Source organism: Pan troglodytes, chromosome 16, assembly GCF_028858775.2.
Source record: "Pan troglodytes isolate AG18354 chromosome 16, NHGRI_mPanTro3-v2.0_pri, whole genome shotgun sequence".
Lineage (NCBI taxonomy): Eukaryota > Metazoa > Chordata > Mammalia > Primates > Hominidae > Pan > Pan troglodytes.
This window is the reverse complement of record NC_072414.2, coordinates 12,098,353-12,120,215: the sequence shown is the minus strand read 5'-3', so window position 1 is coordinate 12,120,215 and position 21,863 is coordinate 12,098,353. Positions and strand designations below refer to the sequence as shown.

At 42.7% G+C, this 21,863-nt stretch overlaps 1 protein-coding gene across 50 annotated transcripts in view; it reads right to left on the bottom strand.

Annotated features, from left to right (window-relative positions):
• Positions 1 to 926: 926 nt before the first annotated feature.
• NIPA2 (NIPA magnesium transporter 2) overlaps positions 927 to 21,863 on the bottom strand; it is a 30,051-nt gene continuing 9,114 nt past the window's right edge. For 16 of the 50 annotated variants that reach the window (XM_016927745.4, XM_016927748.4, XM_054667302.2 and 13 more), the window contains 5 exons: positions 16,790 to 17,021; positions 15,389 to 15,445; positions 10,027 to 10,117; positions 7,865 to 8,025; positions 927 to 2,426 (listed from right to left, as the gene is read on the bottom strand). In XM_016927745.4, the coding sequence (XP_016783234.1) occupies positions 1,795 to 2,426; positions 7,865 to 8,025; positions 10,027 to 10,117; positions 15,389 to 15,445; positions 16,790 to 16,928 (1,080 nt within the window). In that variant the 5' untranslated portion in view covers positions 16,929 to 17,021 and the 3' untranslated portion in view covers positions 927 to 1,794. Of the gene's footprint in view, positions 2,427 to 7,864; positions 8,026 to 10,026; positions 10,118 to 13,068; positions 13,149 to 15,388; positions 15,446 to 16,789; positions 17,022 to 17,425; positions 17,721 to 21,863 lie in introns of all 50 variants that reach the window. The other 34 variants (XM_063794642.1, XM_063794644.1, XM_063794638.1 and 31 more) reach the window with 4 other exon arrangements.

Below are 21,863 nucleotides of genomic sequence, written 5' to 3'. Positions count from 1 at the left end.
CTCACTCAAGTGACATGAAGCCTAACAAACAATTATTCTTTCTTTATAAAAAGTTCCCTAAAAATGCTTTTGGTAATGTGAATTAATAACCCTGGGGCCAGCATTCTGCTGCAGATTTAGAGGTGGTAGCTGTGCTTATCTTAGAAACTACAGAATAGGATGAAAAATTACTGTAACTTAATTACCAAGTTTTATAAGGCTTAATTATATACCAAATATGTAATACCTTAGGTATAAGACAATCTCAAGTGCTATAAAATGTTAAGAATTTATTATTTATTAACCTATGCATGTTCAAACGAGTCTCTGTCCTCAAGGGGGAGAAAACTGGTTCTTTTATGTACAAAGCACAGATGTAGGTACAGTATATAAACAGATATGTAGTACATCTGTAGTATTAAAATGGCATGGGAGGAGGCAGTTAGAAAAAACATCTAAAACAGCTCCTTAGAAGGCCAATAATAAAGTAAGTTGGAAAAAAGGGAGTTTCCATTGCAGCCAGTGGTGAGCTGCATGGGATACCAGCACCATTGGCAGGGGAGGCCCTCGGGGAGTGATGGCTTGGCGCTGGCACACCACTGGGTAACCTCCAGGCAGGAGCCACAGGCTGGAACAGGCGAACACTTTCTTCCCATCACCTAGGTGGAAATTAATTCTGCCAATACTTTTTTTTAAAGGCCAGTCAATGGTTATGAGTGGATAGGTTCAAAGCTGAATGGAGTTCATTAGACCTTTTTTATTCTACCTACCTTTTCTGCATATGTTTGCAATTTTCCATCAACTTCTTCATAAACAAACATTTTCTAGAAACCAAAATATGTAGTGGCCCAAAGGAGCTCTTAAGCAAAGTACTTGGTACAAAGAGACCATATTCTATAAACATTTTAAGTTTGTTCTAAGCATTCAGACTTACTTAGAATAAGAACTTCATTTCAACTTTTTATTATAACATGAGCTAAATTTAAGAAACAACCCTAGTCTTCTATTTCCCAGAGCTGTTCAAAGTCTAAATGACAATATAACTCACTCATTATGAAAATATACTGAAAAGTACAAGAGCTGATGTAAAACGGTAATCAAGGTTCCAGGCATCATGGGATTAGGGTAACTGAAGAATAAACCCAGCCAGGCTGCAGCAGCAGGCAGGATGTGCTGGCTTGATGAGGTGCTAAGGCCATTGAATGCTCAGAGGAAGCCGGATTCACGGTGATCATCTCAACCTGAGAAATCGTTCCTTGGGGTGATTTCTGCCCCTTTTTTTGTTTTGTAAGAGAGAGTTTCCTTCATTCAGTAACTTAGTTTTCCCTTAATAAATATTTCAAAAATAAAACCAATCATCAAACAAACAGGAGCCACTTTTGTAGGTAAGGTAAATCACAGGATAATGTATTGGGATAACTCTGTTTTTTTTAAATAAAAAAGCCTTACATGGTCAGGGATTGATGGAGTGGGGATGATAAATGCACATTTCAGACTTTCATCACCAATGAAAAAATAAAGCATTTTCATAGACTTAAAACTGTCATTAGTGCATTCGGCTTTTGGAGAAGGGATGAAAATGTAAAACACTTCTACAACAATAAAATGTTAATAGAAATCGTCATGTGCTGAGGTCATTTTAGTGAGCTACCATTGTTTAAATATAAGAAAAGTAATTTCTTGCTCCAAATTAGTGAAATCTTTAAAAAGATTGCCTTTAAAGAACATTATTTGAGACCAATGTTTTCTCAGACACATTCTGATATTCAAATTCACTTCATAACAATCACAGATTAACCTTTAATTACACCTTTCTTAAAAAGCTGTCAGATTTCCATTTCTTCGGGAGACATTTTCACCAGTGTGTTGTTCGATTCCACAGGTTAAGCTTTCGTCATTATTAAGAACTTCATACATATTAGAGAGATTGCCATTCATTGCTTTCTCGTCTTTTCGAAAAGACACAGGCAGACTTGCTAGACTAAAGCTGACGTCTTTAAAGGCATGCAACAAGAATATCCCCACAATGATTGTAAAGAAGCCACTCAAAGTACCAATGACATCGTCAACAGGCATATCTTGCCACTCCTTAAAAAGAATAGCTGAACAAGTTAAAACTGATGTTGTAAAGAATACATAATATATTGGAGTCACAATGGAAGTGTTGAATATATCCAGGGCCCTATTTAGGTAATTAATCTGTGTGCTCACACAGACGATGAGGCTCAGCAGCAGAATCCAAGCCAGGGGATGCCGCAGCACAGGCTTCCCTGCAAACAGCTCCTTGATAGCAATGCCCAGGCCCTTCACACAGGAGACTGAAAACGCGCCGATCACAGAGCAGATTGTTATGTACACAAGAATGTTTGTCTGTCCATGGCGAGGACCCACCACGAAGATTAATATCAAGGCCACAATGACCACAAGGGTTGCAAAGACCACAAAACCTGGAGGAGGCAAAGAAAAGTTACATGAGTCAAATGGTTGGTTGTTCTTAAACACAGAATGCAAAACAAAATATAATAAACTTGATAGGGAGAAAAGGTATGGCCTGGAAATAAAAATCAGCTTTATTTTGCAGCCCAACCAAGCAGAAATGCAACCACAAAAATTTACTTAGATGGACACACTGGAAGATTAATGCGAGCTTCATATTCACAAATTGTTATACCCCTAACATTTTTGCAGCAGCACTTTATGCTGACTTAAGTGCTCTAGCTCACCAGGCAAGAGGGACAGTGGGATCAGAACAGAGACAGAAACTAGGGAGGAGAAACCATGAGGTGGCCTTGAATGTTCAACAATTTATAGATGCTAAAAAAAACAAAAAACACAAAAACAAGAGTTCTTCATCAAGTTTTCCCTAAAAGGGGTAAACTTTTTTAAAATTTGTGGACAACTGCTGGAGTAACGAGCAAGTCAACTGGAGAACTTGAAACATACTACTGGGGTTCTGGTTGAATACGGAGAATTAAAGCCAGCATGATAATAGCCAACAACTGTGTAGCACTGTGGGCCAGGCATTTTTCTCAGCAATTTGCACTCAACTACCCTGTTATCACGGATACTACCACCTGCATTTTCGGATGAGGAAACTGAGGCCCAGATAAGTCACATGAATTTACTCTTCCTTCCTCAAATTCCACTAATAAAATACACAGTAATAGGATTTTTTTTTTTGAGACAGAGTCTTGCTCTGTCGCCCAGGCTGGAGTGCAGTGGTGCGATCTCAGCTCACTGCAAGCTCCGCCTCCCGGGTTCACGCCATTCTCCTGCCTCAGCCTCCTGAGTAGCTGGGACTACAGGTGCCCGCCAACATGCCCAGCTAATTTTTTGTATTCTTAGTAGAGACGGGGTTTCACCATGTTAGTCAGGATGGTCTCCATCTCCTGACCTCGTGATCCACCCACTCTGGCCTCCCAAAGTGCTGGGATTACAGGTGTGAGCCACCGCGCCCAGCAGTAATAGATTATTAAAGACACAAATACACAAGATTAAGAACAAGAAGCCAGGTGCGGTGGCTCACGCCTGTAATCCCAGCACTGGGAGGCCGAGGATGGCAGATCACCTGAGGTCAGGAGTTCGAGACCAGCCTGGCCAACATGGTGAAACCTCATCTCTTCTAAAAATACAAAAATTAGCCAGGCGTGGTGGCAGACACCTGTAATGCCAGCTACTTGGGAGGCTGAAACAGGAGAATCGCTTGAATCTGGGAGGTGGAGGTTGCAATGAGCTGAGATCATGCCACTGCACTCCAGCCTGGGCAATAGAGTGAGACTGTCTCAAGAAAAAAGAGAGGACCGAAGATAACAATCCTTCGTAAGTCAGAAAGCAAAGGCTAACTAATAACTGGTACAGAGATCCAAGAAAGCGGAATCCTACACATCCGCTATGATAAAAGATGAAAAAGCAATTTAGTTTGTGGCACAGAATGCTCAAAAGATACAAAGTGCCTCTGAAGTGGAGTAAAGGCAAGATTGAAAGTGAGGCCTGGCTGAAAAGTCCATTCAAGAAACAAGGAGACTCCTGCCCAGTTCTGGGAGACTGTCCCTCCCGTGCCACAGAGTTTTAGGAAGCTGAGGTCAACCATGCCTCCAGGCATTAATCCTTCCCCCCAGTCAATTCCCAGGATGCCCACAGCCAGCCATGAAACTGGAAGCTTTTTTTGCTGGGGATCTGACCAGCCCAACTTTTACATAACAGAGGACAGCAGGCCGGGCATGGTGACTCACGCCTGTAATCTCAGCACTTTGGGAGGCCGAGGCGGGCGGATCATGAGGTCAGAAGATTGAGACCATCCTGGCTAACATGGTGAAACCCCGTCTCTACTAAAAATACAAAAAATTAGCCGGGCCTGGTAGTGGGCGCCTGTAGTCCCAGCTACTCGGGAGGCTGAGGCAGGAGAATGGCGTGAACCCGGGAGGGGAGCTTGCAGTGAGCCAAGATCACGCCACTGCACTCCAGCCTGGGCAACAGAGCAAGACTCTGTCTCAAAAAAATAAAAAGATAGCCAAAGACCACCAGGAGAGAAGCCAAAACAGACAGAAAAGTGCAAAGCCTCTTTCTCCCATGTAGACAGAGGAAAACTTCAAAATAAACAACTGTCCCTCAAAAAACAAAAAAATTACTAATATCCTCAGAAAAGCAAGAAAAACTATTATTAATATCCTCAGAGACACAATGAAACAGACTGACCTGGCACCCCAAATACTTACAAACGATGGATCTACAACAACAAAAAAACCCAAACAAACAAAAAAGAAACATTTATTTGAGGGCATCAAAGAGCCATCAAAGTAGCCAGGACTTAAGGGGCCAAAATCCAGAGAAAAGAGAAGAATCAGCCCAACACTCACCTCTGCCTTCTCCCTTGGGGCAATTACTAATGCAAGGAGTGAGATGGCATAAAGGCCAATCAACACCGGCCTAAGCTTAAGGGGACTAGGTAAAAACAAGTTGGAATTTGGGGCTGCCTAAGCAGCTGGGACTGAATGGAACAAGACCCAGAAAGGAGGGAACTATAGAGTAGTGAGCCCAAATTTCTGTGTGCATTTCCCCTTACGGTGTTTCTTGGCACACAAGCTGCACAGCCAAGGTCAGAGGAGCCAAATAGAAAGCCCGGCCAGGAGGCCACAGGACTAAGCAGGGATTTCAGAGTCTCAAGTTACTGAGGAGCAGACCCTGGAGCTCTCAGTTTCTCAGGTGGAAGGGCCCAAACCAACATCTGAAGCTATCAGTTGAGAGCCAAAGGGCTATGAATAAGAATAAAGGCAAACTGAGCCAGGTGTGGTGGCTCATGCCTGTAATCCCAGCCCTTTGGGAGGCCGACGGAGGTGGATCACTTGAGCCCAGTAGGTTGAGACCAGCCCAGCCAACATGACAAAACCCTGTCTCTACCAAAAAAAGATACAAAAATTAGGCCAGGCACGGTGGCGCATGCCTGTCATCGCAACTACTTGGGAGGCTAAAGCAGGAGAATCACTTGAACCCAGGAGGCAGAGGGTGCAATGAGCCAAGACTGCACCACTGTGCTCCAGCCTGGGTGACAGCGAGACTCCATCTCAAAAAAAAAAAACAAAGAAAATACAAAAATTAGCCAGATGTGGTGGCACACACCTGTAGTCCCAGCTACACAGGAGGCTGAAGTGGGAGGATCGCTTGAGCCCGAGAGGCAGAGGATGCAGTGAGCCATGATCACACCACTGCACTCCAGCCTGGGCAACAGAGTGAGATACTGTCTCCAAAAAAAAAAAAAAGAATAAAGGCAAACTAGAAAGAAACTAGGCCCAACAAAGCTTAAAACAATACCTTCAGGGTGAAGGTGAGCTACTGTATTCTTTTCTGCCTACCAGAAGAAATTTACATTCTCTCTGAAGGAAGAAAAAACATCACTTAAAACCTCTACACCTTCTAATATCCTACATCCAGCATTCAATTAAAAAATGCCAACGCAAAACCAAATGCCTAAAAGCCAAAAGAGAAACACCACCACAGAAGGAGGCCCACAAAGAATTCTAAAACTAAAGTTAGCAGACAAAGACTTTAAAATAACTAGGAATCAAAGAACAGAGGCAAGAAACTCTTAGAAATTAACAATATAACCGCAGAAATAAAAACTCAGAAGGGCTGGAAGAAAAAACAGAAAATCTCCCCAAAGGCAGAGCAAAAAGACAAAATGGTAAAATGAGGGAAAGAAAAGATAAGAAAATTAATGATCTAGGTCAGGAACTGCAATAAACAGATGAATAAGAATCTCACAAAGAGCAAACAAGAATATCAAAGGAGTATTCAATTCAGTTCCCAAGAGTCAGACATAAATTTTCAGATCAGGCCAGGCACAGTAGCTCACACCTGTAATCCCAGCACTTTGGGAGGCCGAGGCAGGTGGATCACCTGAGGTCAGGAATTCGAGACCAGCCTGGCCAACCTGGTGAAACCCTGTCTCTACTAAAAATACAAAAATTAGCTGGGCGTGGTGGTGGGCGCCTGTAATCCCAGCTACTTGGGAGGCTGAGGCAGGAGAATAACTTGAACCCAAGAGGCGGAGGATGCAGTGAGCCGAGATCACGCCATTGCACGCCAGCCTGAGCAAGAAGAACAAAACTCTGTCTCAAAAAAAAAAAAAAAAAAAAAAAAAAAGAGACCCATCAGGCGGGGCATGGTGGCTCACACCTGTAATCCCAACACTTTGGGAGACCAAGGTGGGCGGATCACTTGTGATCAGGAGTTCGACACCAACCTGGCCAACATGGTAAAACCTTGTTTCTACCAAACAAACAAAAAAAATTAGCCAGGCATGGTGGCACACGCCTGCAGTCCCAGCTACTTGGAAGGCTGAGATGGGAGGAGGAGGTTGCATTGAGCTGAGATCACATCACTGCATTCCAGCCTGGGCAACACGGCCCTGTCTCAAAATAAAATGAACCATCAGGCACCCAGCATAATGGACAAAAATGGACCCATCTCTAGGCATGTCAGTGGGAAATTTCAGACATTGTGGGGAAAGAGAACATCCTACATGCTTCCAGAAACAAAAAATTGGTCGCATATAAAAGATAAGAGATAAACTGTTCAATTTCTCAACAGCAACATCAGAAATGAGAAGACGGTGGTCACAATAGGTTAAAAACATTTTGAGATAAACAAGGTCTCAAAAAATCTCATCTCTTCATGCCCTTTCTTGTCTCCTCTAGAGTGGCACCACCAAAATGAAGGCACAAACCCAGGATTCTGGAAATAAGGGATCCAAGAAAAAGCAAACTGAAGGGAATCCCCAGGATGCTGCTGAAGAGAAATGCAGATAACAGCTGTGCTGGCAGCCTGGAGACACTCGCCTAGATTGAGGCCACACAGAAGGCACTGAGAGAAATTTCCAAAAGAGATGAAACAAAGAATACCTCTTTGTTTGAAATTACTGAGAGTAGAATTAGTCAACTGGGGAAGAGTTTCATGATACATTGATCGATTCATAAAAAACTACACAAACAAGATGATTATTACTTCTGGAAAAACTTAAATTATACAGGAAAGGAACAACAACCATAATAAAGACTAAGATGACAATAAAAGTTATGTATCAATGATAATGTAAACAAATAATCTCAAGAAAACTATATAGGTACAGTAAATAAAAGGTAAAACAGATAATGCCTAAAGCTAAGGAAGTAAGTAGTAGCAATATACGCACACTACTTACAAACACAGAGTTAAAGAACAGTAGAAACACAGGCTTGGGATTGATAGGAGGGAGCAGGGAACATGACGACAATTTGTTCTTCTACCAGGTGGAATAATTTCTCTCCTTATGTGCTCATCAAATTTCGATTAAAGTAAAAACTAAGTTAAAAAGTAAAATACAGTAAGACTAATAAGACTTTTTTCTTACCTGGATCACCTAGCTTGTGAGACATTTCATTTAAAGTCTCAATCTCCTCTTCCTTTGGAGCATGAATGACCATAACTGTAGATCCTAGAATACTTAGCAAACACCCAATTTTCCCATGAAGATTAAGTCTTTCATTGAGAAAGTATGAAGAAAGAATGGCACTAAAATGTGGAGGAAAAAAAATTGAGAACTTTAAAATAATCAGCTACTTTCCTTTTTCAAATATCAATAATACTCGTAATTTAAATCACTGAAATCAAACTAAAACACTGTGAACTTATGAAGATTCTGGCTTTCGCCAAGGAAAAAAAAGTATACATTTCATCATAAAATGTAAACATTTCTAGGGAATCATCTGCTTCATCATACACTACACCTGTATACTTACCATCTTTCCACTGCAAGAAGTCAGTATGAAATTTATAATAAAGAACAAATTTGTATAAATTTATATCCTAATTAAGAACCTATATCCAGGCCAGGCAGAGTGCCTCACGCCTGTAATCCCAGCACTTTGGGAGGCCAAGGTGCGCGGGTCACCTCAGGTCAGGAGTTCAAGCCCAGCCTGGCCAACATGGTGAAACCCCATCTCTACTAAAAATACAAAAATCAGTCAGGCATGGTGGCGGGCATCCTGTAATCCCAGCTACTCGGGAGGCTGGGGCAGGACCTAGAAGGCAGAGGTTGCAGTGAGCTGACATCGCGCCACTGCACTCCAGCCTGGGTGACACAGTGAAACTCCATCTCCAAAGGAAAAAAAAAAAAAAAGAATCTCTATCCAAACCACCAGTGCTTAGAATTTACTCAACTTATTCCTATTGGTTGATGCATGCACCCCTCTTATGTTGTTAATTGTATATAATTTGCCTATTACATTATCAGGTTTTAATAACTTGTAGCTAGTTTTATCTAGACCTAAAAAGAAAATACAGCATAAACCAATAAATACAGTAACAAAATACTACAAAGAAAATTAAGGGTAAAGGGCAATGACTTATACCATAACCCTGTTTTACATATAGTTTTTTTGGGGAAAAAAAAAACAGATAAAAATCAGTGAATCTACTTTGGGAATAGTAACCAAGATCCAGACATCAATATGGGCTTAGTTGTTTGGGCTAATCATTACAAAGCAGAAATGGGACAAATCTCAGATCACTCATTCAAAACAAGCACTCCAGGCCAGGCATGCAAATCTACTCATTGGCCGGGCACAGTGGCTCACGCCTGTAATCCCAACACTTTGGGAGGCCAAGGCGGGTGGATCACGAGGTCAGGACATCGAGACCATCCTGGCTAACATGGTGAAACCACATCTCTACTAAAAATACAAAACATTAGCCAGGTGTGGTGGCGGGTGCCTGTAGTCCCAGCTACTCGGGAGGCTGTGGCAGGAGAATGGTGTGAACCCGGGAGGTGGAGCTTGCAGGGAGCCGAGATCGTGCCACTGCACTCCAGCGTGGGCGACACAGCAAGACTCCGCCTCAAAAAAAAAAAAAAAAGAAAAAGAAATCTACTCATTACCAACCAGACCCTACCAAAGTGCACATGCACTGAATGATAAATATTGGGATGAGTGTAACTTTGAATTTTACTTATTTTTTATTTATTTATTTTTTGAGACAGAGTCTCGCTCTATAGCCCAGGGTGGAGTGCAGTGGTGCTATCTCGGGTCATTGCAACCTCCGCTTCCTGCGTTCAAGCCATTCTCCTGTCTCAGCCTCCTGAGTAGCTGGGACTACAGGTGCCCGCCACCACGCCCAGCTAATTTTTGTATTTTTAGTAGAGACAGGGTTTTACCATGTTAGGCTGGTCTCAAACTTCTGACCTCAGGTGATCCACCCGTCTTGGCCTCCCATAATGCTGGGATTACAGGCATGAGCCACTGTTCCCAGCCAACTTTGAATATTAAAAAACTGAAATCGAAGTAGAACTAGTACTGGCTCTGAATACAAGCAAGACAAAGCATTTTCTCCCACAAATCAATAGCCTGCCTATGCACAGAAATAACTTTTTAAAAGCAATTACTACGTAGTGTAAAAAGCGAAGTTCTCCAGGTTGTTGAAATGTAAATTGTGTTGAACACATTTAATTAGATGGTACTGAATATTTTAGAAACTAAGATACCGACTACTGTTTCTACATGAAAAACGTGTCCTTACCTTACTAGCACGCTGAGAGCTCCTAGTGGAGTCACTAGAGTGGCTGGTGCAAACGCATACGCAGCGAAGTTGGCCACCTCACCAGCTCCCACTTAGAGACAGACAACAAAAGAAAAACTCAGGTAACAATGTATGTACTCAACTTGGAAATGCCGGCATTTTATGCACTATCTATATATTATTTCAACTGTATTTAGTAACCTCCATATTTTTCCAATTTATTATTTTTATTTTTTTGAGACGGAGTCTCACTCTGTCGCCCAGGCTGCAGTGCAGTGGTGTGATCTCAACTCACTGCAAGCTCCGCCTCCTGGGTTCACGCCATTCTCCTGCCTCAGCCTCCCAAGTAGCTGGGACCACAGGCACTCGCCACCATGCCCAGCTAATTTTTTTGTATTTTTAGTAGAGACGGAGTTTCACCGTGTTAGCCAGGATGGTCTGGATCTCCTGACCTCATGATCTGCCCGCCTCGGCCTCCCAAAGTGCTGGGATTACAGACGTGAGCCACTGCGCCCAGCCTCTCCAATTTATTAATAAGGGTTATGGGTCTGTAAATTTCTATTACAGTAAGAGTCCAAGTCAATTAGAAACATTCTAGAAACAACACATATCTGTAAATCTAACGGAAGAAATCTAGCTCATGCTGACATAAGGCATTTTAATAAAAATTTTAAATAGATACTTATATCCCAGGACAGTAAATAAAAATCACTGAGAAGAAGCCGACATGAAGGTAAAGGTACTCTTCCCCCAAGTCCTTTTCATTTGGTCCTTTTTTTTTTGAGATGGAGTCTTGCTCTATCGCCCAGGCTGGAATGCAGTGGCACGATCTCAGCTCACTGCAACCTCCACCTCCCGGGTTCAAGCAATTCTCCTGCCTCGGCCTCCCGAGTAGCTGGGACTACAGGCGGGCGCCACCATACCCAGGTAATTTTTATATTTTTAGTAGAGACGGGGTTTCACCATGTTGACCAGGCTGATCTTGAACTCCTGACCTCAAATGATCCACCCACCTCAGCCTCCCAAAGTACTGGGATTATAGGCGTGAGCCACCGTGCCCAGCTTGCTCTTTTTAAAAATGCAAATCATGCTATACACCAGGTCCTGTTCTAGAATCAGGATATACAGCAGGGTGCAAAACAAAGACATTGCTCTGATAAAACTTTTTTTTTTTTTTTTTGAGACAGAGTCTCGCTCTGTCGCCCAGGCTGCACTGCAATGGCGTGCGTGATTTTGGCTCACTACAACCTCCACCTCCCAAGTTAAAGCGATTCTCCTGCCTCAGCCTCCCAAGTAGCTGGGATTACAGGCACCCGCCACCACACCCGGCTGATTTTTGTATTTTTAGTAGAGACAGGGTTTCACCATGTTGGTCAGGCTGGTCTTGAACTCCTGACCTAAGGTGATCCACCCACCTCAGCCTCCCAAAGTGCTGGGATTACAGGCATGAGCCACCACGCCCAGCCTCTCATAAAACTTTTAGTGAGGGAAGACAGACAAACCAAGCACATGTGCCAAGAGGTTAAAAGTGTTATGAAGAAAAACAGTGAGGGAAAAGAATAAAGTGCTGGTGATGAAAGAAGGTATCCTACTATGTGTCATGGCATTAGATATGGGCTGTCGGATAAGAAATTTTAGAACACTGGGAAATTAAGTCCCACTAAGGAATTATCTAAATTGAAAAGCTACTGAGGAATCCTACGCAGGGCAGAGGCATGATCTCACAAAAGGATCCCTCTTGGCTACTGCTTTTTCCAAAAGTTATGCCCATTTTCATTTAGCAGCGTATGAGAGCTCCCTTGGCTCCACATTCTCCCTGCTGATCTGTTAGGAGTATGGGATGATTCTGTTATGCTTTCAATTTGCATTTCCCATTTTCATTTGTTTATTAACCCTATGAAATCTTTTAGGGAAGTAGCTGTTAAAGTTTATCCTGTTTTCTCTAATTGATTTAAGGTAATTCTTTATATATTTCAGATGTAAATCTTTTATTGGTTAAACATATTACAATTATCTTCATTTACACTCTACAATTTGCCTTTTTCTTCTCTTGTTAAACTAAACTCTTTCTTCTTTAATTCCTAAAATGTCTTAAATATGGTTACCGTTAAAATTCAATCAAGGAATTTGGCTGCAATGTCTCAAATATCTTTTTATCCAGGATACTCTCTACTATCTAATTTCTATTTATGTATGACTGACTTCTTAAAAAGAAAAAAAAAAAAGCTTGGAGAAAGCTTTTTAACTAATTAGGAAATTATACACGATCTTCTTTTTTTTTAACTGAATACTCTAGAAATTACGTGTATGCTTAACCTGTGAAGTCTAATATTAATATTTAGCTTTATTTCCTTCTGGATAATGCCAGAACCTTAGAACTCTTCATCCATTTTTTCCCTTCCAACTGACTATTGTTGTGTATTTTTTAATACACAACAGGTGAGCCAAGGTAGCTCACTCACAGGACTGGCAAGTAGGTCCTGGCACAGTGAGAGCCTGGGGAGCTCTCCACGGCTGCCTGAGTGTCCTCAGAGCACAGCAGCTGGCTTCCCTCAAAGTGAGCAATCCAAGGAATCAGGAAAAAGCTGCAATGCCTCTCTCAGCTTCACCTCAGAAGACACACATCATCACTTCTGTGGTATTCTTGGATCGCACCGTTTTGAACTGCACTAATTCACTGTGAAAGGGGATTAGAGAAAGGTGTGAATACCAGGAGGGGAGTCACTGAGGGCTATGTATCACACGTTAATTGGCCTGGCATGCTCCCCGCTCGTGGCCTTCACAGTTACAGTTTCCTCCTGCTTCAAGGGTTTCTCCCCCAAATATCATATGGGCAGATCACTCGCTTCCTTTACATCTTCTACCCAAATACCTTTCAGCGAGGCTGGCCCTGGCTGCAGATCTAACATCCTAATTAATAAACCTATCTATCCTCCATTTCACAACACTCCTTCCGACTTCACTCCTTCTCCTTCCCATTTATCATCACGCACAGGCACATAAACACATCTTAACTTCTTTATCTTGTTTAATGTCTCCCACCTAGAATGTAAGCTTCATGTGGGTGGAGATTTTTCAGTCTTTTCCTCTCACTGATGTATCTCCAGCACCTAGAACAATGCCTGGCATACAAGACATGATCAATAAGTATTTGTTGACTGAACAGTCAGTCAAGGCTCAGTGTCTTCAGAATATTTTTTTTTTTTTTGAGACAGTTTCACTCTTGTTGCCCAGGATGGAGTGCAACGGCACAATCTCAGCTCACTGTAACCTCCGCCTTTCAGGTCCAAGCGATTCTCCTGCCTCAGCCTCCCGAGTAGCTGGGATTACAGGCATGCACCACCATGCCCAGCTAATTCTTTTGTTTTTTTTTTTTTTTTACTAGAGACGAGGTTTCTCCATGTTGGTCAGGCTGGTCTCACTCCTGACCTCAGGTGATCCACCCACCTCGGGCTCCCAAAGTGCTGGGATTACAGGCATGAGCCACCACGCCCGGCCCAGAATAATTGTTTTCCACATGCCTTTTTAAAAATTATTACCAAAATAGGCATGGTGATTTTTTGTATTTTTATTTGGTAAGTCTTATCAAATACATACCTCTTTTTAATTTGGAATGAGAACAAATGGAGGGGCAACAAATTAAAACAGAATTCTCCTCTTAACTTTCAAAATTACCTTAAATTGAGCAGAAATTTTAAACATGCACAGGCTAACATGTTTTAATCAGATGGGTAAAAAAAAGCCTTGTCGTTCCATTTAAATGCACTATGAGGGTACGACAAATAGAAAGACTTGAATACCTGGTGAATAACATCAAGTATTTGATAGCACAACAGGGTGACTACAGTCAATAATAATTTTTTTTGTTTTGTTTTTTGAGACTGAGTCTCACTCTATCACCCAGGCTGGAGTGCAGTGGTGCAGTTATCAGCTCACTGCAACCTCCACCTCCCAGTTTCAAGCGATTCTCGGGCCTCAGCCTCCCGAGTAGCTGTGATTACAGGCGCCTGCCACCACGCCCGGCTAATTTTTGCTATTTTTAGTAGAGACGGGGTTTCACCATGTTGGCCAGGCTGGTCTTGAACTCTTGACCTCAAGTGATCCACCCGCCTTGGCCTCCCAAAGTGCTGGGATTACAGGTGTGAGCCACCGCGCCCGGCCCAATAATAATTTAATTGTACATTTAAAAATAACTAAGAGGCCAGGCACGGTGGCTCACACCTGTAATCCCAGCACTTTGGGAGGCTGAGGCAGACAGATCACAAGGTCAGGAGATCGAGACCATCTTGGGCAACATGGTGAAACCCCTTCCCTACTAAAAATACAAAAATTAGCTGGGCTTGGTGGCGCACACCTGTAGTCCAGCTACTCAGGAGGATGAGGCAGGAGAATCGCTTCAACCCAGGAGGCAGAGGTTGCAGTGAGCCAAGATGGTGCCACTACACTCCAGCCTGGCAACAGAGCAAGACTGTGTCTCAAAAAATAAATAAATAAATAACGGCAGGGCATGGTGGCTCACGCCTGTAATCCCAGCACTTTGGGAGGCCAAGGTGGGCGGATCACGAGGTCAAGAGATCGAGACCAGCCTGGCCAACGTGTGAATCCGTCTCTACTAAAAATACAAAAATTAGCTGGGCATAGTGGTGCGCACCAGTAGTCTCAGCTACTCAGGAGGATGAGGCAGGATAATCGCTTGAACCCGGGAGGCGAAGGCTGCAGTGAGCCGAGATGGGCCACTGCATTACAGCCTGGCGACAGAGCAAGATTCCATCTCAAAAACAAAAAAAAAGGACTAACTGGATTGTTTGTCCCGCAAAGGATAAATTGTTGAGGGGATGGATAACCCATGGATACCATAATGCAATTATTATGAATTGCATGCCTTTATCAAAGTATCTCATGTACCCTGTAAGTACCTACTAAGTACTCACAAAAATGAAAAAAGTAGGCCGGGTGCGGTGGCTCACGCCCGTAATCCCAGCACTTTGGGAGGGCAAGGCAGGTGAATCACCTGAGGTCAGGAGTTCGAGACCAGCCTGACCAACACAGTGAAACCCCGTCTCTACTAAAAATACAAAAAATTAGCTGGGCGTGGTGGTGGCACGCCTGTAATCCCAACTACTCGGGAGGCTGAGGCAGGAGAATCGCTTGAATCCAGGAGGCGGAGGTTGCACTGAGCCAAGATCACGCCACTGCACTCCAGCCTGGGTGACAGAGTGAGACTCTGTCTCAAAAAAAAAAAAGAAAAAAAAAAAAGAAAGTTTAAACCTTTAAAACTTGCTAGTAATGAGGCTATAATACCATATGCAAATATTTTAATATACAGCTATCATATTTTTCTTGCAATGTTCTTTATACATACTTGACAGCAGTCCAGCCCACCACAACCATTCCTTAAGATATGCATGGCCACCTTGACCTGTGAATGAAGAAATATTTCACATCTTTGGAAGACTGTAAGACTCTTGTATAAATTATAACTATTAGTAATGACAGATTTTTAAATATCTCAGTTACTCCTTTAAATAAAGGTTTCTGCATGACTCGGGATTTCTCTGACAATTTCTTAATGATTATCTTGCCAAGGTGAATGAATCCTTTACAAGCATATCCATCATGAACAGTGAGAGCACCTCTTAGGACCAAGCATCAGGGACTAGGGGAACAAGCAGTAGATGCTGACAGTTTCTCCTCTGTCCACTGAACCCCATAGAGGCTATCATTTCATGTTTTTCTGACTGCTGAATTAGGTTTAGCCACAGAGATGGCACAGGGAAGACAGAAGGGTGGTACTGTTTCCTGCCAAGGCAGCTCTCCTCATAAGGTCCAATCAGGTCTAAAAATGAAGCCAGGATAGAATGATGGAATGTGACCGTAACACCACTTAACACCGGGAGCTACCACGAGTGTCCCTGATAGAGGAGTCAGGGCAGGGCCAATCATCCTGATTACCCCGCAGGGTCTTGTGACTTGTCAGTGATTTCTAGAGAAACAACCTACACCAGCCGAAGTTCACTAAACTGGATACTCTTCAAGCTGGGGAAGCCCTGTCTTTCCTTCCTGCCAAAATGTCAAAGTTCAAAGTCAGAACGTCTACTATCATGGACAAAAGATCCCAGCCTTTAATAAATTCTGATTTTAACCATGGTTTTTTTTTTTTTTTTTTTTTAGACGGAGTCTCACTCTGTCACCCAGGCTGGAGTGCAGTGGTGCCATTTTGGCTCACTGCAACCTCTGCCTCCCGGGTTCAAGCGATTCTCCTGCCTCATCCTCCTGAGTAGCTGGGACTATAGGCCAGGCCACCATGCCCGGCTAATTTTTGTATTTTCAGTAGAGATGGGGTTTCACCATGTTGGCCAGGCTGGTCTCGAACTCCTGACCTCAGGTGATCCACCCGCCTCAGCCTCCCAAAGTGCTGGGATTACAGGCATGAGCCACCACGCCCGGCCTAACCATGGACTCTTATTTCCTTCCCTGCAGACATATCAAAATTTAAAGAAAAGGTTGGATATTACTTGGGCATTGGTCCCTGTTTCCATTTTGATGATAACTGCAGGACTGAGTAGTTAACTAATTATGACATCTTCTCACTTCTTTTCTCAATATGAATAACCAAACATCAACTTTGTAAACATTTGGAACTCTTGAACAATTCAAAGTTTCAAATACACTCATGAGGAATGAAGATGTGGTCTTGTACAAAGAACCTGTGCATGTAGGTAGACACTGAGGTCACTTCAAAGTCACATAAGGCATAACCTACCTGCTCTCATAGAGCCTTTCCTGGCAAGTCGAAGGAGGCCTTTTTTTTTCAAAATGAAACTTCCTCCAATGAAAATGCTGGAGCTCATAGCCAATCCCAGACCAATATAGAAGTCATATTTTCCACGCCCCTGGCTCATTTCGTTTGTTACTTAAGGAGTTCCTGTGAATCACATTGATCACAGAACAGAGAAACCGCTGGTACTAGAGGCAGAATGAAGCAGTCTTCAAACCTAAACAATAAAAAATAAAATGTGGTTTTCACAGAATGCTCATGACAGCTCACATGCAATTCAAAATTTTACTCCATTTCTCTTCTCCTAAAGAAAAAATAGCTCCATTACTAATATTGATAATATTTATTATTTAAATTTAGCACCAACCTGTATATTTCTTCAAATTATGGCAAAAGATAGGATCATGCTATAAAACCAAGTTTAAACTGATTTCATAAACTCTGATCCCATATTTTCAAAAAAATGTTTCTAGCCTTAATAAAACTTTCTGATAAGAAAAAAAAATTCTGCAGAAAAAATTAGGCATAACAATATACAAATCTAGTTTGGAAATACATTTATCAGGTTCTCAAATGTGTCCTTTTGAATAATCTATACAAAGAAACTCAAAATTTTCTCACCCATACATTTTCTTCTTAGCAATAGGTGCACATAAGCATATGCTAATTTATTTATTTAGCCTATTCAGGGATGTGCTGAGAGAAGGCAGATTTCACATTATTTATCAGAGGGTAACAATTCTTGCAGAGAGGTGTCTGCTGGGGCGTGCAGTATGGTACCGGTGGCCTTTGGAGAACATGAGGACCATGGTATCTGGAGGGCTCAATCCTCGAGGCCAGACAGGAAGCAGAGGCTTACCAAAGACTGCAATTGTTTTTCCAAATGGCCAACTCATAAACTCAGTTGACAGATGAACTAAAGCACAGTGTGGATAGCAGAGAAAAAATAGTTTTTAGCAACAAGGTTTATGATTGGTTCTAACTGCCAGACCAGCTTTCTAGCACATCTTGGGATTTTTAGTCCCACAATTTAACTTCTGAGTTCCAAAACTAATCTGCAATTCAGTCAGGACCCTAACTAGCCATGTTTTTCCGTTCTTCAAGTTATGAGACACTGGCTTTTAACCAAAGCAACTTAAACTCCCTGTCCACCTAGCCCCTCAATTACTTTATCCATCCATTCAAACAGTATTTACTGGATATTATGTGCTAAGCGTTTATTATGCTAAGCTCTCTAGCTTCACAAGGAAGACAGACAAGAGATAGTTAAATAAGGAGTGATAACATTACTGCAGGGAGACTGCAATAATGGTAAACACGACATTATCACACTGAGTTGATATTACTCCCAAGAAATGAAAAAGTCCAATGTTTTTGATTTGCCCGTTAAGGTCCATTATCGTTCCTGTATGATTCAATGAGAAGACTATTCTCCCTCACCCCTGATTTGCCGCTCGGCCATCAAGCTTGCTTTGGCCAATGGGAGGGAGGTGTAAGGAACAGAGTGCCAGTTCTGAGTCTACACCTAGAGGCCTCTCTTACTTCTGCTTGCCCCTTCGCACCCTGCCATAGCCACAGGAAGTGCATGTCCTGATCACAACAGAGTGAAGGGTACAGAACAAAATTGTCCCAGTGACTCACAGAACTGTGAGCATGATCTAAGTGCTCATTCCTCTATGCCACTGAGATAGCTAACTCACACACACAAACAGGCTTACTGCAAGTATGAAGTTTCCACCCTGATTTTTGAAAAACCAAAAATTTTCTGTAGAAAATGGGGATTCAGTGATGGGTAAAAGCTGGGTGATGGGTACACAGGGACTCATTGTATTACTATATCTGCTTTTGTGTATTTCTGAACATTTCCATATTAACGTTTTTAAAATACAACCTTTAGTGCTCAAAAGGTACAAGGATGCCAAGGTAGAAACCACCAGCAAGTCCCAAAAGCCAGGTCACCCCACAACCTAAGACAAAATAATACTGAAACACTGGGTCGGGCGCGGTGGCTCACACATGTAATCCCAGCACTTTGGGAGGCTGAGGCTGGTGGATCACAAGGTCAGGAGATCGAGTCATCCTGGCTAACACGGTGAAACCCCATCTCTACTAAAAATACAAAAACAAAATTAGCCGGAAGTGGTGGCAGGCGCCTGTAGTCCCAGCTACTTGGGAGGCTGAGGCGGGAGAATGGCGTGAACCTGGGACGGGGAGCTTGCAGTGAGCCGAGATCGCGCCACTGCACTCCAGCCTGGGCGACAGAGCGAGACTCTATCTCAAAAAAAAAAAATACTGAAACACTGAAAGAAAACACTCAAGTCAAAAAGGTGCTGAGTTCTTCTAAGTATCAGTCATAATCTCATGGATGAGACTGTCTACCCGAAAGCCTTCCAAAACTGACCTCTCCCTTAACAGATTTGGAAAAGTACCCCTAGTCCCTCTGTGCCATTCGTAAGGCAAGATGATTCCATGAGAAAAGTCTTAGGTGGGGAGTTTGGAGACCCCGTCTTGCTTCCAGCTGGAGGTGTGATCTTGGATGAGTCACCACATTAACAGATATATACATAAAAACAAAGAAGCTAAACAATCTAAGGTATTACCCACTTTATGTGCCAAATACTGGTCATCTCAAGCCTCAAGTTAACTTCAGCATATCTATGAAATAATTCTAGATAGGTGAGTCTCATTGACAGTAAAAATAAATTACAGAGATGTAAACACATTTAAAGACAAGGTAGGAGAACTTGAAACAAGATGTCAGGGACAATCATCATTTCTACACACTGTAAGATTGCAACAAAAAGCAAGTGTGCTTACACTGTTCCCACTGCATCCTGCATGGCTTGTTTATCTGTGTTTATCAGCCAGTCTCCTGCATCAGACTGTAAGCTCCTGGGCTCCTGCATGATATTCGCCCTTTTAGCCTATGCACATAGCTATCTGGTAGTCTCAAAATAGGTCTTAATGTGTGTTTTCTGGGTGAATATGGATGAATGGAGTAATTTTTTTTTTTTTTTTTTGAGACAGAATCTTGCTCTGTCACCCAGGCTAGAGTGCAGTAGCATGATCTCGGCTCACTGCAACCTCTACTGCCGAGGTTCAAGTGATTCTCCTGCCTCAGCCTCTGAGTAGCTGGGACTACAGGCACATGCTGCCATGCCCAGCTAGTTTTTGTATTTTTAGTAGAGATGGAGTTTCACTATGTTGGCCAGGCTGGTCTGGAACTCCTGACCTCGAGTGATCCGCCCATCTCAGCCTTCAAAAAGTGCTAGGATTACAGCCATGAGCCACCACCCCAGCCAAATGGAATAATTCATAATTAGCCCTTAAAAACAGCCAGATACAGTGGTACACACCAGGAGGCCGAGGCAGAAGGATTGCTTGAAACCAGGAGTTCAAGTTTAGCCTGGGCAACATAGTTATGCCTGGTCTCAAACAAACAAACAGAGCAGCCATTAATACACAGAAAACTACTGCATCATTTAGATTGGCATCCTAAAATGTAACCGATGTTTTATAGCTTTTAAACTTGAGAACCATAATCATTTATCCAATATGCTAGCAAGTGGCAGTACTAGATGGAAGTGAAAATGCAAGGACAATGGTTATACGGACTAGGAAAATGGGAGTGAGAAACCGAGCTACCCAAACGCTTCAGCCCTCCTGGCAGGTATATCCTTCTCATGAGTCAGGGTCACCTCACTTCAATGAAAGCATTCCTTAAGATCATCCAACATAAAAATCATCGACCAGGCATGGTGGCTCACGCCTGTAATCCCAGCACTTTGGGAGGCCGAGGTGGGCGGATCACCTGAGATCGGGAGTTGGAGACCAGCCTGACCAACAGGTAGAAACCCCGTCTCTACTAAAAATACAAAAATTAGCTGGGCGTGGTGGCACATGCCTGTAATCCCAGCTACCTGGGAGGCTGAGGCAGGAGAATTGCCTCAACCAGGGAGGCAGAGGTTGTGGTGAGTTGAGATAGTGCCATTGCATTCCAGCCTGGGCAACAAGATAGAAACTCTGTCTCAAAAAAATAAAAATAAGATAAAATAAAAAAGATCATCTGACATAAAAATCATCTGCCGGGCACGGTGGCTCACGCCTGTAATCCCAACACTTTGGGAGGCCGAGGTGGGCAGACCACGAGGTCAGGATTTCGAGACCATCCTTGCCAACATGGTGAAACCCCATCTCTACTAAAAATACAAAAATTAGCTGGCGCAGTGGCGGGTTCCTGTAATCATAGCTACTTGGGAGGCTGAGGCAGGAGAACTGCTTGAAGCCAGAAGGCGGAGGTTGCAGTAAGCCGAGATCACCCCACTGCATTCCACCCTAGGTGACAGAGCAAGACTCCGTCTCGGAAAAAAAAAAAGAATCATCATCCTCCTTTAATCTTTGTCTTCATGAAGCAATGTTCTTAATTATCATGCAAGTTCTACTGCTGTGGAAGTGACTACTTGACAGCTGTATTGCTCACTCTATACTTTAAGTTCTATGGTAATGGAACAAATCAAATTTATAGTCTGAATATTCTGTAAGCAATAAAATTGAACCTTCTTACCAATAAAGATGATATCCAGAAAAAAGTCAGGTTTATCTACAGTTCTAATCCCAGTATAACAATAGACTCACAAGGCCGGGCGCGGTGGCTTAGGCCTGTAATCCCAGCACTTTGGGAGGAAGAAGCGGGCAGATCACCTGAGGTCAGGAGTTCGAGACCAGCCTGACCAACATGGAGAAACCCTGTCTCTACTAAAAATACAAAAAAATTAGCAGGGCATGGTGGCACATGCCTGTAATCTTAGCTACTTGGGAGGCTGAGGCAGGAGAATCGCTTGAACCCGGGAGGCAGAGCTTGTGGTGAGCCAAGATTACACCATTGCACTCCAGCCTGGGCAACAAGAGCGAAACTCAGTCTCAAACAAACAAAAAAAAACAACAACAACAAAAACAAAAAACAATAGACTCACAAATCCAAATTTAAATAATAATAATAATAATAATAATTATTATTATTATTATTATCTTGGAGACAGGGTCTCATTCTGTCACCCAG